The sequence below is a fragment of the Mustela nigripes genome, chromosome 3 (genome assembly GCF_022355385.1).
Source record: "Mustela nigripes isolate SB6536 chromosome 3, MUSNIG.SB6536, whole genome shotgun sequence".
Taxonomy (NCBI): domain Eukaryota; kingdom Metazoa; phylum Chordata; class Mammalia; order Carnivora; family Mustelidae; genus Mustela; species Mustela nigripes.
Window position 1 is genome coordinate 167,048,596 of NC_081559.1, and position 20,026 is coordinate 167,068,621.

At 34.3% G+C, this 20,026-nt stretch overlaps 1 protein-coding gene across 2 annotated transcripts in view; it reads right to left on the reverse strand.

The window, feature by feature from the left end:
• Positions 1-20,026, reverse strand: part of ANGPT1 (angiopoietin 1) — a 251,353-nt gene that overhangs the window by 57,132 nt on the left and 174,195 nt on the right. For both annotated transcript variants that reach the window (XM_059395044.1, XM_059395045.1), the window contains exon 5: positions 6,618-6,745. In XM_059395044.1, coding sequence (XP_059251027.1) covers positions 6,618-6,745 — 128 coding nt within the window. The remainder of the gene's footprint in view (positions 1-6,617; positions 6,746-20,026) is intronic.

Consider the following 20,026-nt stretch of genomic DNA (forward strand, 5'->3'; position numbering starts at 1 on the left):
GGATAATAAAGGAATAAGAAAGGAATCACCATTAACAACAGCATGCTTGCTGTTAAGTGCCAGATAATTTAAACTCTTCATATGTATTTTCTAACTTGTTTCATGACAGTGATGTATGTATGATTATTATCCCCATTTTTCAGATGAGAAAAACAATTCTTAGAGTGTTTAAGTATCTTACCAATGGTTATTATTAATAACAAATCCTGGATCCAGGATTTGAATCCTGAATTAAAAACTGTATTAGGAGTAACCTGTTTGAGAGCAGTTAGTTGATAACATGAAAATGGATTATTTAAAGAACTAAAAAAAAAGTGGTAAGAGATGTGTATGTGCAGGAAGGAGGAGGATCCAAAAATGGACTTTAGTAAACTGATGGAGGTAAAATACATCAATAACCTTTAGGTAGGCAGGGCCTTATATTTTGTTTGTCACTGTCCCCAGTGCCTAGAACCGTGCCTAGCCTATAGTTGGTACTAAATGAATATTTGATAAATAAGCAGAAATGCAAGAAGGAAACATAAAATAGGAAAACCTGATTAATAAAATTGAAGCTGAGGATGACTTTGATTTGGGGAAATGATCCACTTAATCAAATATTCCATAGAAGTCAACACAAATAAAGATTAAGAAAATATACACTAAATTTTGAAATGAAGGAGTCGTTAGTGACCTTGAGGAGACAGACTGCAGGATTCCTATGAGAACAAAACCCAGATGGCACAGTTTAAAGAGGACATAGGTGGTGATCCAAGATAAGAGACCAAGGCGGAACTTTACTGGTGATACTTAAATAAGAGTCAGTGAAAATGTCAAGGAAACATTTTGCTAGAGGTAACAAGTGTCACTTGATTCTTATATTTTTACCCCGTCTTGACTGGTTAATTCAGAATTCTTTCCCCAGATTTTTCTTAATGGACACTAATTACCCGGAACTTTGCTAACCTGAGTTTATAAAACTATAGAGATCACTTACATACTCAGGGAAAGGAATAACTACATTTATAAATATCTAATGTGCAGAAGAAACTATTCTTCACAGTTTTATTATTACTATTATCTATATTATTCAAATTATATGCACTTAAAGTTTTAAAATCATTCACAAATTTTAGAAAAAGGCCAATTTCCTTTTAAACAAACATATTCAGTGACTTGAGAATGTTAAGACATACTAAGAACATTTCTTAGATAAAAACTGAGAGAGAGGGGCGCCTGGGTGGCTCAGTGGGTTAAAACCTCTGTCTTCAGCTCAGGTCATCATCTCAGGGTCCTGGGATCGAGCCCAGGGAGCCTGCTTCCCCCTCTCTCTCTCTGCCTGCCTCTCTGATTACTTGTGATCTCTTTCAAATAAATAAATAAAATCTTTAAAAAAAAAAAGTAAGAGAGAGTTGGAGCTACATGGGGAGGCAGAAGTTCCCCCGGAGGATTATGGTGTTGGAAGTGGGGGTACAGTGAAGGTAAGAAGTCGGACATATGCTCCACAGTTCCTATTGTGACTCACTAATAGCAGTAATAATAATAGCTGCCATTGTGGAATATGGTCACAATAGAGCTGAAGGACATATTGTTTAGGGGCATGGACCTGGGTACCAAATTATCAGTGTTCAAATCACAACTCTGTTCTATCACTTAGGTCTTTGCAAGGACTAAATGAGTCAATGCATGTAGAATTTTTAGAATAGTGCTTGGTACATAATAGGCTTTATCATGACTCTTATTTCTTAGATGTATTTTACATATGAGATAGTAAGTATTACATTATGCATTATATCCTCTCTATATAATATCTTATACATTGTAGCCTATTTTACTATTATATTTACTATGGCATATAATTTATCATTTATAATAAGAATAATACAGAATGTACAAAATTAAAAAAATTTAGTAGTTCAATAAATTGCCCTTAAGATCACTAGCTTAATAATATTTATTAATATATTTTATATAACATATTTTATATATGTATTTTCTATATTTATGATTGATATAATAATAAATAATATAAAAATACCAACATCAATCTTTGAGCATGCTTCTTTTTATCATATATCTATTTAAGAAGTTGGATTCATGTTAGCCAAAAACAAAACAAAACAAAACAAAAACCAAAAACAAAAAAAAACATGTTATTTCTAGTCAGAAGAAAAATTTTAAAAAGCCTAAGCTTAACAGATGAAGGAAGTTTAAGAAAATAGGTGGTTGGTTTCAAAAGATCTGAGACATGAAAGGACTTGAAAAGTTCATTCGCCAGTACTGTGTGGTCTGTGCTATCTGGCGGTGTCCTTCCTGGAGACAAGGGCCCTGCTACATTTACTATGCCTGTTGCATTTATTGATCATATGACTTGAGCTTAACTCTATCCAAGAAAAGATTGAACTGGCTCCTATCCCAGGCAAGGTCAAAGCTTTCAAGCATTAAATACCTTTTAACATAATACAGAGATTTAAACCCAAACAAAAAGGGGAAATTTGATTCACATAGTTCTTACGGTTTTATGCGCCATACAAGTTGGAATGATTAGGCTGGAGGATGTTAATTATTTTTCCATAACCTTAAGTAAAAAAAAAGGCTCAACACATTTGTTATGGTCCTTTCCCAAGAATTAGGGGACTCACAATTCAGAAAAAATTTTTTAATGTTTTATAATAAGCAGAGTTTTTATTTAATGGCTTGAATTTTTGGATGAAACTTATGAGATAAAAGGAAAAATCCTATCTCCTACTACTATGCATTGAAGGGAATTCAGAAAGAAAATAACCACAGCCATTAGTAATATAAAGGTAAAAAACAAATACATAAATGATTTAATTCTTATTTTTGATCTGCTTGAAAAATTAAATAGTCTTAGAAAACTGCTTTCATTTCACTTGAAAAGGTAACACTGTTATTTTCAGACATCATTTCTGGGAAGGGAATGATGTCGGTTAGAAAAATGAATGTATACCAATTCTGTATACATGCAACTTTTACTCTGCCTACAAGATGAATACTTCCTAATACTCTTTGTTAACTGCCTAAATAGTCCAATTTTATTGATTGGTCCATAGCCCATATCTTACATATTTGAACTTGTTTTATTTTTTGTAGGCTTGCCTTGAGTTTCATACCCTCTCAAGAACTTCTCCAAGCATAACAACAAGCAAAGCTTTTGCTAAACATATCCAAAGGTAGCACCAAATTTTATATCTACAAAACACAATCTACTTGGAAGAGTGATGAACATAAAAATGCATTTTCCAAGCATTTCTTTTTACAGGATTCAGAGAATTCCAATGATTTATATCAACGCAGAAGAAGAAAATGAGATTACAAGGTAGAAGGGACCAGGGTGGTTTATAATCAGAACATGAATCAATCTTACATAATTTTCTGATTATAAGCTCTTTCCTGTGTCATTCATATAGGTTCAGATTAAAGAAATTGTAAGTGGTGCAACTTTAGTCATCACTAATGTATTTATATCATTTAGTCCCCTAAGAGATGCAGTCTGGAGTTGATGCCATTATTACAAAGCCTGTGTTCAATATCTACTATGTGACTTGGGCAAGTAATGTTTCTAAAATGAGGATAATGGGAACACCTATCTGATAGAGTTACTGAAAATAGTAAACAAGTGAGTTTTTACATCTAAAGTGCTTAGAATATACCTGGAAAACTATAAATGCATTTGAACTACTGTATTAACTAGCTTCTAAATTATACCAGGAAAAATTCGCACAATCATTTTTCTTACTAGTGCCATGCTAAATGAGATATTTTAAAAACTGCTATCTATGAAAAGTGCAGGTTTATCAGTCTAAAGTTCCCAGAATAGAACATTACTACTTGTGGGAGGAGCCGTGATCATAAAGGGGAAAGAATAAAACCAGGAAGGAACACCTAAATTAGGAAAGCCTAATAAGTCTTACTCCCTTCTACTCAATGATCTCTCCCTCTCACCATGCTCTATTGCCAATAAAACTAAAATCTAATGATGGTCCTGACCAGCTGCCACATGAGCTTTTATCCTCTGAAAAGCTTCTTACCTGCTCAGGCTACTATTTTTTCTTAGGCCCAAACCTTGACGTTTAACTGAGTAGATAGCTGACATTTGTGAATTTAGTATTTTAGATTTCATTTATTTAAGAACAACTCTGAAGCTCCACCACATGCAAAATCCATCATTTTGCAGAGGTATAAGTTTAAATAATGCTATCCTGATGAAACCAACCCAGAGTCAGCTACTGAACTAGTGAACGGGATCCTCTAACCCACTTTTTTATGTAAGTATTAAAAGCAAATTTATTCAAGATTATGACTTAAGGTAGTATATCCTTTCTTCCATCCTAACAGGAGCAGTAGGTCTGCAAAGAACCTGTGCATCATTTGTATCTCAAAATGTTTTGAGCTAGCATAGTTCAAAATGATGGTTATGGTTATTGAATTATGAATTAAAATTCATGGAATGATCAAAACTTATTTGTAATGTTCCCTTTGCCAAAACCTGGAGCCACATGGCAGGACTGGATGATGGAGTGAAAAAGATTGTGAAAGTGTGAATGTTAACTTCAAATCCTTAAAAATTGTTCTATTATATCATAGAATCATTAAGTGTCTAAAAGGAGGGTCACTTAATATTTTTAACTAACTTCTGTTGTTATAGCCAAGTTATATTTTAGTGAAACTGACAATAATTTGGGGGTTCTTTCAGGTCATTGGGAATACTGTAGGTAAATTATAGAGTATTTATGTTAGCTCTGCTCCTCTCCCCCAGGATAGGTTTTCATATACTTTAGATGCTAGATGTATGGTGTATGAGAATGTGGGTGTGTACACATGCCCATGTGTATGCCAACTGAATTTAAGCTTAAGTATGATTCTAAGATATCAGCAAGTAGAGTAGGAAAGCTACATATCGTAAGATCCAAGAAACCAAAAGTTCCCCCCTTACAATGAGTTACCCTCTTCTTTTTATTCCTAGATTTACCATTGTACCCTCATAGTTTTTGTTGTTGTTGTTGTTGTTGTTGTTGTTTTAAGTCATGGAACACTTAATTGAGATTTTGCACAGAAGCCCAAAATAAAAAACAGGTGAAACTGAACCTCTGTGGTAGGTGGCCCAGGTAGCAATGTATGGAATGGTGACTGGTGCTTTTTCTCCCTCCTTCCCTATTATAGAGCACTAAATGCCTTCTTCTAGGAAAAAAAAAAAAAATTGTCCCACCAAATGGAATCAAACACTGAGTTAACTTAAACCACTAATCCTTACTGAAGTCAGGAGAGAGAGGACACTGGTAGAGTCCAGATTCTCCTCTGCCCATGATGTAACATTTGGCAAACTACTCTCGAAGATTCATTTCCCTCATCCATCAAAGGAGACTAATAATCAAGAAGACTAAGTTAGGCAAAATTACTATATACTACATGGAAATGGTGATATTATTGTCAGAAGTTCATTAACTCATTTAAACACATATTTATTGAAGACCTGTGATGTGCCAAAAACTATGCGAGGTCCCAGGAAACCAAAGACAAAAAGGCACAATCCTTGCCTTGTAGAACTTTGCTAGTGAAAAAGTCATGCAAAGCTATTTAAGGGAATTAAGGAAGGCCTTCCAAGAGCACTTGTTCAGTAGCCACAGGAAATGAGGACACAGGATTGGTAATTTAAGTGGGGCAAAGAGGAGAGGAAAGTTGTTTCATTCTTTGAGAATGGAGCATTACAAAGACAGGTGGTCTTCTTGGAGTCTTGGTTCTCTCTTGTCCTCCTGGCAAAAACTTTAACATGCTAAAGTGCAGGGCTCTCCTCACGTCTCTATAAATCCTGCTTCAAACAGACTGTCTCAATCACTACCCTTCTACAGTCTATTATAACTATCTGTGTAATTGTCTGTCTTCACTGCCATGGTGGGGTCTGTGTGTTCTATATTGTGTCCCTAGGAAGTGACTGACAAATGACGTCCACTTAATGTGAATTGAGTGAAGTAATGGATGGATGACTTAATGTGAGAAATGAAGAGAAATGTAGAGAAAAAGAGATGTAACAGCAAGAATATAGTGTTTGCTTACTTCAAAGTTTACTTTGGATCCTGTTCAACATACTGAGGAATCCTAGCCTCTAACGCACTCTTTTAGGTAAACATGAAAAGCAAACCCTATCAAGATGATGAGTCAAGAGAGAATATGTTTTTCTCACCCTAATAGGAACAGTGATTCTGCAAATAGCAATATGTCCATGGCACCCTCTCCACAGTATTTAGACTATACATGATGTGTGCCATCTGGGTCCTGGAGACATTGAAAGATTGCTTCTACCTCTTCTCCATGTACTTGAGGTACATATCACCTCAACACATAATCTATACAAGGCAAGCATTTATGAGCAATAGGACATCCCTAGAATGAGCAGAGAATAAACAGAATTTTGTGAAAGAGGGTTGGGAGGTATGGGTCTCGGGGACGTCTATGCAATAGGGTTTTCATCTTTTATGGACCTGGCAAACAGTATCTTTGGGAGACGAGAGCTCAGGCATATATATTTTCAGCTTAACAAGCTCACAAATCAATCTGATTATTCAGCAATTCAACTAGGATCTGCTTTACATCTCGTAAACAAACACTTCTGGTTTTACCTTTTTGGGTTCTGGCATATTATTAATATAAATAGTGTAGATTCCACTTTTATTAAAACCAGCTTGATATACATCTGCACAGTCTCTAAATGGTTTCTCTTCCTCTTTTTTTCCTCCCTTTAGTAAAACTGCAAAAAAAAAAAAATTGCAATATGTGAACAAGAATATCAGTACCATTAGTACCCAAATGGACTCCAAGTATAGCTAAGCAAGTCTTTATTTCCTCAAAACAAATGCCAATGTTGCATTTACTGACAAATTAATCATAAAGACAATACTAAATTTGAGCTGACTCACAAAATTACAAAACTAATGGAAAAATCTGTAGAGCAATTTCTAACTGAATACTTCTTATATTTTGTTTACTTAAATTTTGTTTTTGTCTATAATTTCCAGAACATCAACTCAAGGCACAAATGACCTGATAGTGTAACACTTCCAACTTGTAATAATTATGGCAACTTTTCTGCAAAATTTCTAAAATGTTCTTACCTACACTTCAATGGAAACGTTCAAAAACTGCTAAAACATTTTTGGAGGAAGAAGAGATAATGATAACAAATTCAAACATCAAAATAACATTTGGACTGGTAAGCTCCTAGAAATTTTTATTTGAAAAAAAAAAAAACCTCAAAATAATTAGATTTAGAAAGTAGAAAAGAGCCTCTGACCTAATTTACCCAGAAAGAAAAGGGAACTGAACTTTTTTTTTTTACTGAATGCCTGAAGTTAAACTATCAGGCAGATAGTATACAAGAGAGAATATGAATAAGATTTGAAATTAACTTCTATAGGGGAAGAGTTCAGTAAAGAGGGTAAGCCAAATGAAAAAGGAAATTTAATTAGATAGGCTCTAATGAGAACTTAATTTTATACACTGACCTTCATCTATTATGAAATTCTTATTACTGAGATCAAAATACAAAAATGACTCATATATTTAGTAGTTCCTTACTAAATGTATACATGGCACATTTTCAAAATATTTATGATTAGTATCTTCTAAAAAATATATAGTTTAGTAACTGGTTTAATTAATCCTTTCAAGAAGACTTTTTAAGATTATGTTATGACCTTGCCCTTAAAGTCTTATGTTATTTAATAAATACCTGCTTCTGATCACTTTGCATTAGGATGGCCTTTTATAATAAGAATATCAAATTAAATATTAAATATTAAATGATGCTTTTAAATAGATTTTACATGCTCTAATAATCTAAAGCACTAGCCCAAATTAAACTTAAGAAGCATGAGTTTAGACTATTTATTTTTAATTATCTATAAATTAGTAAGCTGATGAAAAGAATGACTATTTCAATATAAATACTTCAAATTTTCAAAAATAATGATGTTTCAAGAAAATGAAATATCCACTCAGATATACTGTCATAACAAAAATATAGAATTATAACTTTTAATAGTATCATGGTTTTCTATATTTTCTATATTTCAAGTGTGCACTGATGGTTTTGCCTACTTATATTAATAATTACACCTAAACACCACCACTGCAGTTACAATATCAATACAGAATAAGTAATCAGAGGACTATGCATTCATATGATAGTGAAGAAGCATGGCATAGAAGTTATGCAAATAGGAATTTAAAAATGAATATATAAATGCTTATTCAAAAGCCATCTTTAAATGCAATGGGTGTGTTGATGGGTTATGTAAGGGTATTGGTCTGAAAAACATCAACACAGTTCATTTGTGCTTGCTTATTTTAAGTGAATGGACTGCTATTTTTGAATAAAACCTTCCTAAATTCTATATGTTTAATCTTCTATTGAAACAAGTTGAAAATAACCAAAATTAGATGCAAAAGAAAGAGGGGGAATGTGAAGAAATGCCAAAATTATGATCCCTTGAGAGGATGAACACAGGAAGATGTGGTCAAAGAGGAATTCAACGGTAAACCCATTTTTCTTTTTTGGGTAAGAAATGGAGAAAGTCACTTATCTAAGGAGAAAATGCTTCTCTTACTGAATATACCACTTCCTGCTCTTCCTTATTTAGTTATGCAGTGAGAATATACTCCATTCCCACTTCTGTCACCTCCTATTCTCTTTCCTTTCTTACTCAGGAAGATGCTGGTGAAAGGCTGTTGTGTGGGAAGAGGGAAACCCACACATATTTTTAATAACAGAAAAAGAAAAGAACTTGAGTATTAGCTTACTTTTATGGAAACTAACTGTATAAAAATGATGTTCAAGCCATGAATGTTAAGTCTTATAACTGGAAAAATGGTTTACAGTTTCCATCATAAAAGGTAGATGAAGATATTTCATTTTCTTGAAATATAGTTTGGCATTTCTAAAAAATAGAAACACATTCTTTCCAAAAGAAATGGTCATTCTTTCCAGAAAGACTGGAGTGCTTCTATTTAGCTACTTATTAATCAGTAAACATTATGTCTGAAAGATTGATCCGGGCTATATATTACAGTATTAAAGCACTTAAGATCAGTATAAAAGATCCATTCCCAGCTTACCTTTGACATTTGTATTATATACCATGGTTTGAAAAAGGCCCTTCCACAAAAGTAGACTGATCTTTAGTTTTTCTTTTTTCAATCTACAAAGCAGGGCAGTTAAACATATCTCTGAGGCAAGTGTATAGATTATGTAACAAAGCAGAGTGACTTAAGTAAAATAACTCAAGAAATGGTAGTTATTGCTATAGTAATAGTAATATTATTATTATTAATGGAAAGATTATATTATTATTCTTTCTTTCAGAAGTGACACTAGTAGGCTGGAGAAGGCCAGCAAGTCCAGTCAATGGAATAGTAGATCTTCCACCCTCAAATCCAGAATTATAGCTGACCAAATGTTAGGGCAGTTACATTTGACTGGTTATATTTAGGATTATATTGAAAAGGCCTCTCCTTATCAAAGTTAGCTAACTGGTTTATTTTGTTCATTGACTATATCATATCATACAATTGTTTAAATCTAAAAAAATCCAAGTAATCTAATCTTGCTGCATATATAAACTTAATCTGAATAGTTTAAAGATAATTTCAGATGAAATGACATATGATGTACATAACAACACATTGCTTGCAGAAGTTTTATCTCATAACTTTAATATGCATGACTAATTATTTTCTCTGTCATGTATTAGAGATATTATGGTTACATACTGTAAAACTAGACACATAATAAACATTTTAAAACAAGGATAATAAAAAGATGATTTACTGACCATTAAAAGTGTCAGAACTAAGGATACATTTTTGTAGGAGGGCTTGAAATTCAGTAAACTGGAAGATAATATCTAGAGGAAGGTATAGTGAATGATAAGATACCGACATGGAAAATGTGATGAGAGAGGGTAAAAGAAGCATCAACTGGACAGAGCCAGGGGAAATGGACAGCTGATTGAGGTGTTTTATCTGTCAAAGCAGCTCAGACTTCTTATAATGATAAACTGGTTAAAAAGCATGAATTAAAAAATTGATCTTTATATCTAAAAGTTCCTTCTTTGACATTATACTCGTTTTTTCCTCTCCCTTTAGTTCTTAATGAATTAGTCTTTCCTCTAATTGAGAATCTGGATTCCCCACCATTACTATTAGTCCCTCATTAGCTTCCCTTTCCTTTCTTCCTAACTTCTATCTCACTGTCAGGCAGTGGGGTTAAAGGACAGTTCAGGTGGAATTCCTGGTGCTCTCCACCCACTGTTCTTTCATCTACAAACCCCTTGCATGGGTAAAACCCAACTCAAAGAAGGACATTTATTCATTTTCTCACCCCTCCTTCCAGATTGCAAATACTGAAGAGAGGCTTTTTAACGCCATCCAAATGCATGTTTTCTAAACACAGCTAGGTTCTTCATGCTGTTCAGTCAAACCTTTGGTCATTACTATTAGATTTTTTTAAAGATTTTTTTTTTTTTTAAATTTTAGAGAGAGACAGCAAGGGAACATGAGCAGGGGAGGGGCAAAAGGAGAGGGAGAGAGAATCTCAAGCAGACCCCAGCATGGAACCCCATACAGGGGTCAATTTCACTGCCCTGAGATCACAACTTGAGATGAAATCAAGAGTCAGATGCTTAACCAACTGAGCCACCCAGGTGCCCCTAGATTTTCTTTTACATTTCCTAAAAAGTTTTCAAGGCTAAATCTTAATCCTATCATCTCTCATTCTTTATATATGACCTTGTTTTATGGTTTACTATGAAGATCAAAGCCATTTAATACCTCTTCCACCTTATTCCCCCGTACTACTGAAGTTGGCCTTGCCTATCTTTCCCCTTGCCTTTTGTGTTGACCTCTCTTGGTCCCTTTTCTCTTTTCTCTTTCATCTTCATTGGGTTCTCTTTCTCTCCTCACCTACCATATGGATGCTGGCTTGATTCTCAGATCTCTATTCCTTATACATTGCACTTTTTGCAAACTATCATGCCTTCAAAGTTCTACACATTGGGTTTCTGATATAAGCATTTTTGATACTGTATATGTTTGCTTCACTCTTGACCTCCTGATTCATATTTCTATTTTTCTGTTGGACAGCTCTTACTTCTACCTCAACTTTCATTTGCTTAATATTATCTAATCTTTCCTTTCAAATTCTGTGTTCTTTCTCTTACAGTCCCACTGGTTCCACTATACTTGTCAGTTGCCATTAGTTAAAAAATAATGATGACCCAAATATAAGACAGACTTTTTTTTATTAGTTTCTCAATTTAATGGGCTGTCTCCTGTCTCCTCTTAATTTAATCCACACTATACTGAAACACCTGGGTGGCTCAGTCAGTTAAGCATCTGCCTTTGGCTCAGGTCATGATCCTAAGGTCCTGGGATAGAGTATTTCATCAGTTTCCCTTCTCAGTGGGAAGCTTGCTGCTCTCTCTCTGCCTGCTGTTCCCTTTCTTGTGTGCTTCCCCCCTGCAACAAATAAATAAATAAAACTTTAAAAAATCTATGCTATATTTATTAATTCAACAATTTTTTTAAATTTTATTTATTTATTTGACAGAGAGAGATCACAAGTAGGCATAGAAGCAGGCAGAGAGAGAGAGAGGAGGAAGCAGGCCCCCTGCTGAGCAGAGAGCCGATGTGAGGCTTGATCCCAAGACCCTGGGATCATGACCTGAGCCAAAGGCAGAGGCTTAACCCATTGAACCACCCAGGTGCCCCATCAACAAATATTGATTGAGTATCTTCTACATGCATGACTTTTCCTAGATGGTGAAGATACAGACATAAGAAAACCACAGTTTGCTCTTAACATAATCACAGTCTGATGGGAGAAAGTCCTACTATATTAGTGGGTCTTCTATGATAACTCAAGATAGCTATATCCATAATTAATATCTTCCATGATAGAGAAAAACTCAAGCTAGCTTAAGAAAAAAGATAATTTACTCAATCATAAACAAAGTAGAATAGAATTTTAGGTAAATCATAATCAGATTTCAAAGAGTGTGAATGGGAATAGGTTTCTTTACCTTTTTTTGACACAGTTGATGACTCTCTACCTGGTCTCAAGAGACTAGCAACAGCTTCTAGAGCTATAATATTACCAGCTTGAATATAGCATCAAACAGAGATTGTTATTTTCGGATACGTATCAAGTTCACTGAGAATATTCAGGGAGAGTATATTCTATCTGCCAGGTAAACCTGGGGAAGGCTGCCCAGAAGAGAGAGCAGTTGAATGGAAAAAAAAAAAAAAAGTAAAGCAGTTTATCTGAACTAAATCTTAAAATTGTGGTTTGGCAATTCAAAGACTATGTGCACACCGATATCAGCAAATAAATCTAGAAAGCCTTAAGAAAGAACCATTATTCATTCTTATCATTTAGCCTTGTCTCTATAACCAAATCATCATGATCTAAAGGGAAAGAATAGGGACACAAGCAGGTGCATGTCTGTCTTTCACCAGCCAACATTCAGTCAAAAAGCAACCTGAGACCCTGATTGCAGTAACTGTTGACTTTTTCTGGCTCTCCCTTTTATTTGCCCCGCCAATTTCAATCCAGATGGCATGTCTGCCACTGGGTTGACTTGAAGGAAGAACCATAAAGCTGAGGCAGAGGGTCACTTCAACTCAGATGAACCCTCAAGAGAAAACTTCCTGGAATGTGGAATTGGTAATTCTGAGTTGTAGCAAATCTAGTACAGAACACAGAAGGCAATTAGTCTTTGCTATAACAGAGACAATGTAAAAAGCCAAAGTCCTTGATCCTACTTAATTCCCAATAATAAGCCATAAAGAGGTCAACTCAAATATTCTTTTTAAATCTTAGATGTGGCTAATGGTTCCTATCTTTCTAGTATTTAGCTAGCATCACGATATATGTGGATCAAGTTATTGCTTTAAGGATAATCCTGTGTTACTTACTGTACCATCATCACTATGTAGATCATAGTACAGGAGTTGACCATAAATCTGTAATTTTTTACCTCAACAGGGCACTGAAGTTAACTGAGCGTATTGATAAGTAAGTCATCATATCTGATAAAGTGCAAACAAGCAAACACCTGATAAGATTCTATACTTTTCAGCCACATGTGTGGGCATCTCATGGAAAAGCCATTTGAAGACACTCCCTAGATTCCTAATTTATTTGAAAGGACTTTTAAAAGTGGAAAAGGCAATGCCTTGGATGTCATGAGTGTGGAAAATTAAAAGGTTTATAGGCAATATTCATTTTAGATTATGTGTGTAAGAATGAGAGTGAGGGAGATTCACCAATGACTTTATAAATACATATTACATATGTATAACTATATAAATACATAAAATACACAAAATACGTAACTATATAAATACATGAAAATTTCAAAGTTGGTATTTTATTTCATATAAAACATATGCATTTGAACTGAACATCTAGGGATTGATATCTCAGCATGATTGTTTTTAACCTACAAAAAGGGCAACTATATACAGTTTGATGTAACATATTTGTACATATATATGTTAATGTGTATATATGTATTATATATAAAATAATGCAGATTGCTGTATCACAGTAGAAAAACACATATTCTATTTGTAAATACCTTAAATCTGAAGTCTTTGGGTAAGTAGCTAAAAGCTTCTTTTTTTAAAGATCTACTATTCTTTTCCCCATAGTCCCCCTAACCCCAGTTAAAAATCATTTGCTTGCTACATTATTACTTTCATTAAATTTTTGTAAAAGGAACTGTTCTTTGTGTGACCATAGTTTATACATGATACTTAAAATATTAACTACCCATTATCTTCTTGGTGGAACTATAATAATTATGATCATAATAAAATCAATTGGCACAGTCAGCATTAGAAATTAGCACACTTACCATGTGTTCAACTCAGAATTTTGTGAGCCAAGTATGTTATATATGCCTTGTTTCATATAGTCCTCACAAATACCTTATGAAATATTGTTATCAATATATTGTATATATGAGGAATTGGAGGTTCGGAGATGCTTTCTAACTTCACCAAAATGTCTAAGTGCTGGAACTCTTTTGCCTATAAAGCCAAGAATCTTAACTATTTCTTACTGGTCCCTGGAGTGAAGTCAAATCCAAACAGGACTCCAATGACTCATCTGTCACAGAGTCCCCAGCAATACTTATCTCAGATGACAAGGTCATACCCAGGGTCTTGGGTGAATCAGGACAGGTCTTAATTCAGAATGGTTACGACCTCTTCTTTCAGAAGCAGGAAGTATTGGAAGAGTGACAGGGGTTAGAAAAGATAAAGAAGAAAAATGTTGAGGATAGATGAGAGCCACAGACAGCAGAATTATCTGAGGTGGGAACTCTCAGCAGAAATGTGGAGCACTGGTGGCCTGCAACTTCAAAAGCTAACAGAGCATTAGGAAATAAGAGATGTCTGAGCAGCTATATTGGATTTCTTACTGAATACATCCTAAATATCATGCTGACCAAAATTTGTCCTCATTAATCATGGGTAATATTCTCACAAGCCTAATTATTTGACATCCCAGCCTCTGGACTATATGCTGAAGCTACAAGTTTAGAGGAAGTGCTGGTGGGAGTAGGGGGGGTGAACATATGTGTGGGTATTTGCGTGGAAGTGTGTGTGTGTGTGTGTGTGTGTGTGTGGGTTCACCTTTAGAATGGGCATGAAGACAACAACAACAACAAAATGATAATCAAAAGGTTTTTTTGTGTGTGTGAGGAGGAGACAGTAATCTTAGAAGTAGACAAAAATAAGAAATGAGAACAGTTGGGGCAGATATAAGGGATAAATCATATATTTTTTCAAAGGCATTGTAGTATTCTGATGCAAATTAAGTCATGTTGAGGATAGTGAATTAAAGTATTACAAAAAGCTTCAATTTTATTCAATCTTCCTTTCTGGAAAAGAAGATAAAAACAATGCAGAAAACATACTATCTCAGTATTTTTAAATTTTCTTAACATTTTACTATTTAAAGAGATACATTTTAATTATCTGGAGAATATATGACCCATATATATAATTTAAGGAGTATACACTTTTAGTAATAGTGAGACGTATGTATAAGGTACATAAACTGTTAAATCTATGTGCACGTGCAACAAACTCCATTAGTAGATTACTAATTTTAAGCTATTTTTTTTAGTGTAGCATAATGAAACATCATGTAATTTTACATAACTCCACTTTAGTTTGATTAGTGTATTCAAATAAAATTTCCAGTGCTCCTCTAAGGTGAAATGACTCATATATATAACTGAATGTATATTTAATACATATTACACTTAAAGCAACAAAGGATGCCAAAAAAGAATTGAAAGTTGAAAATGGATTTACATATAACCTTTGTTTAATCAAGTAATACTCATTTTTCACAAAATTTATTTTCGTGTTTTCCTTTTGGACACCCTGATGGGCAGTTATGAGTGTTACATGACCCTTGCCATTTGTTCAGAAGGTCATTTCATTAACAAAAATATTTCAGGTGTTTCATGTGTGTTAATTTCCCATGTAATATGTTTTGGCCTGACTGGAATATATTGATTTTGAACAAAAGATTTCCCATGTTTGTGGGAAAGCTCAAAAGGTATATTTTGTGCTTCGTTGTAAGTAGACAAATAATTGATTTCAGCAAAAGCCATTAAAAATGAAATGAAAGTCCTTGGGCAATGATATAAATGGAAAGCTGTTGCCAGATGCTTTTCAAAACTGACCAAAAAACCCAAAAAACAAACCAAAAAACCCTCAAACTCCCAAAAGCCCCCAACCAAAACCAAAACATTCATTTTGAAGTTTTAAATAAATAAAGTCTGTCACCATAGGTATGTCACTTTGATTCTTAATCTTGTGGTAAAATATGTGGTAAAAATTTTGAAGAATAACACTTGATTATTATGCTGAGGTTCATCTGAACTTGGGGATTTCCTAGTCATTAGAAGTGATACAAAATGAAGAGAAGAGATGGAATGATTGATGAGTCATAAAATGTATGGATTTGTCTAGGACACCAGACAAACTCTAAGGTGTGCGGTAGTTTTATGTTAAACAGCCTGGGACTAGAACTCAGATGCCCTTGATTCCTATTCCTGCTAGACCAACAGGCCTTGCCCTCTAGATGGCATATGTCATAGTTGTCCCAAGATGCTGATTAGGTGACATCTCAGTCTAGGTCTTAGCTTTAGGGTGATGAGCTGGAGAATTAATTATGGCCAAGATTTACCACTTGTATCCTCTGAGGACACAACAATGCAGGTGGTCATCCAGATTTCACTCTTGAATTAGATGTTTCATAGAAGTTTTTTGTGCATTTGTAAGTATGTGTACATGAGGCCAAAACAACTGGTCAAACTTCCTTTAGAACCAAATCTCCACTTAAAATTAAACCCAAAGTTCAAATTCACTACTTTAAAGGAACTCATGTGGCTATGAAAACAGAATGTTCTTACCTAAAAATAATTATGGATATATGCAAAGACACAATAGAAAAATGCAATTAAAAGAGGTATGGCTTAAATGGTATTTCATTTAATAATTTAATTTCATCATAAATTCATTAAAAAGGTAACTTGTTCTTAGTAGATCACATCTTAATGTGATTCCTTACTGGAGCTGGTCCCACTCAGAATGTGAACATCTAAGCCAATGGTAGGTTGAGATTCCAGTGTCTTTAGTTATGATGTTGATACTCTTTAATTGAAAATAAATGGTGATTCCTAATAGAAAATAGTTTTAAAGGTTCTTTATAATCAACTTTGAGAAAAATGTTAAAAATCAGCATTATTATATGTATTTAAGCCTAACTGTATGATTATAAAATTTCTCAGGTTTTGTTTCATTTTTCTCCCAAAAAGTAGAAGACATTTCATGAGGGTTTATGGTTGATGTGATGCATAAATAATTGAATAAGATTAATGAAATGTGTTTTTTTTCTTGCTTTCCCTTCAAGGAATTAGAGGTGTCATTTGAACTCAGTGTAAAGTAGCAGAGCTTATCTGTAAGTAATCAGTGTTTCATTATGTCCTTGGACTTAGAAAATATATCTTCAGTTCAACTTGAGTGTGGATGTGTCTAGGAAATGACTTACTTGAAATTGTATTAAAAATATTTTGTGCTTCTTTGCTTTAACCAACCAGACCATGAAAGCACAAGAGAAAAAGAAATGGAATTTGCTCACAGAAATGCAACCCTTTTTCTTTCTTTCTTTTCTTTTTTGTTCTTTTTTTTTTTTTTTTGCGGCCTTTTACCTGGTAACTTCCAGGCCCAGCTAGAAGCAGGAGATATCCCTTTTCAGATAGTTTAGTTTCCTAAACTGAAACTCAAATTCCAAAAGAGATTAACCACAAAGTTTCAAATCTCCCAAAAGATGTGGCTTAGAAATAATTCATGGGAGAGGTTAAAGACTATACTATTTCTTATTTTGTTATCATTAGTTTGGCTATCTGCTATTCACACAATTTTTTTACAGAAATTATAACTTTTCAAAAGGCAGATAACATGCTCCATCAAAAAGAAGAAATATACCATTTCCAAAAATAAACAGTCACTTTCCCCTAAAAAAACCATTGGGTTTTATGAAAGGAAGTGCTAGAAAGTGTGGTTCGTTTTAAGGAAATTGTAAATGTTTGACATATAATTTTCTGTCAAGATAAAGCATTTCCCTCATTAAATGGGAACAAGTGCTCACTGTACTGTGCAGCAGATGACTTCCTGTATTTTTCTTTCTCTTTCTACCTAATGTTAAATTGTGCATTACAAGTAGTCAACGAAAACCCAAATATTTTACTCAGTCAATGAAAATGATATATTCTATTTTTATCAATGTTTATATAAGTGACATTCAAAAAGTTTTAATTTCCTCCCATTGCTTGTGATGTTTTTAGAATCATTCTTAACTCAAGGGACTTCCAGGAGTTCAAACTATCTCATCCCTTGACTGAATGATTTACTTCACAAACTCAATAGACACTGCACGGGAGGTAAATTCCTTTCAGATGGTAGAATTATTCTGAGAACAGAACCAAATGTCTCCTCAGCACTGGGAAAGAAACAAATGCCTCATTTCCCCTTTTCAGAAGGCCAGAGGACTGAAAATAATGATCAGAAGTTCCATACCACTGCCATCAGCCCCTGGGAAAGACATTTTCAACCAAATAATTTAGATCACTTAAAAATTTATATTATCAGTCATTACATTTTTCCGATGATGTAAAAGAAGTTTTCTCTTTCTTTTTTCCTTCCTCCCTCCCTCCCTTCCTCTCTCTCTCTCTTTCTCTCTCTTTTTTTTTTTTTCCTTTCTGCTTATTGCCATGGAGATTAGATGTTTCATAGAAGTTTTTTCTCTATGCTGTAACACTTCTTACTACTGGTTTTTCCTCCTAATTCTGTTTTGTTTCCAGTCTCCTTTAAACTATCCCATAAAGAACTCTCAATTTTCTTTCTTGGATTTTACATTCTTATTATTTTTAAATGGGTTCATAATCTTAGTATGTAAATTCTCTGAAATTGCACATAAACCTGTGCCTGAGTGTTTGCACTAAGCGAGAAGGAAAGGTAGGCTAGTTTTTATCAGATTCTCAAATAGATAACCCCCAATCGCTGAGTCACTGCTTTATATGCACTTCCAATTCATTTCATTTGCTCCTGGATTTACCACTTGTCTCCTCTGAGGACACAACAATGCACGTGGTCCTCCAGATTTCACTCTTGAATTACAAATTCCTATTTCTCTGACTTCCAGATTTGAATTTTCCCATTGTCACCTCAATCAATATGCCCCAAACTACTCATTATCTTTCCCACTTAAACCTGATTAATTTTAAATGTTGGTGATTTTAAGTAATGTCATCAATATCCCCTCAGTTACTGAATCCAGAAAATTAAGAGTTATATTTGACTCACTTTCTAATAGGTCATTATTTCTTGTTGATTTTAATTCTCTTAGTTCATGAAATTTCCCTGTATCTGCCTTTTTATTTATCCCTCTTTGGTCCCAACCTCATTATTTCTCTCCTAGGAGATCCTTTCGAGAATCAGATGAAAACCACCACCAACTCTACCTTCCCTCCCCATCATAGTACAGTGGATAATGTACAGACTCCAGAATCAGATTCTGGGTTCAAATCTCACCTTGCTCATTTGCTAGCAGTGTGGTATTTGCAAATGATTTACTTCTCTATGCTTAGTTTCCTTCTCTGTCACAGGAAGCTAATGAGAGCACCCAGCTTACAGAGTTGTTATTAGAACTGAATGAGTTAATATGTGCAAAGGGCTCAGAAGACTGGCTTTTTACTCTCAAGTATTTGCTAATATTTAAATAATAATGGCAAAACACCCATCTGGTCCCTCTGCTTCCAAGCTTATCAAATTTCCAGTACATTCTTTCTACATTGTGACTGGGGCAATTTTTTCCTAAAATGCAAATGTCGGTATGGTCCTCATACATTGACAGGACGCCTTACTGTTTGCTTTCAGATAAAAATGCAACTTCCTTGGTCTCCTTCAGTTTACCTCTCTAACTCCATCTTCTACGGTTCTCCTGGTTTTAATTCTGAGACTTAGGCTATGCATTTAGGTATATCCCACGCCCTGCCATGACTCCTGGCAAATATACATATTCTCTGAGCTGTCTGGAGTATCCTCCACTTTCTTCATTTTGAAGGCTTAGCCATTATTATCCCATTAGAAGCATCCTGTCTATGTTTTAATTATGGATCAACTTTTATCAGCTATGTATAACCTTGGGCAAATTACTCAAGTTCTCTGTAGAATTTATAAAATGGGACTAGCCATAGTATTTACCTCATATTGTTATTGTTGGGACTAAGTTAATACACATAAAGCTTAAACAATGCCTGAATTATAGCAAGCATTCAACAAAATCCTTAAGAGGATGGCAGATGATGTATTTTGCCCTCATCCTGTCCCTGCCATTCTTTTAATATTTGTCTTCTGTATTTTACTAGTGCCCTGGCATCTTAGCTTC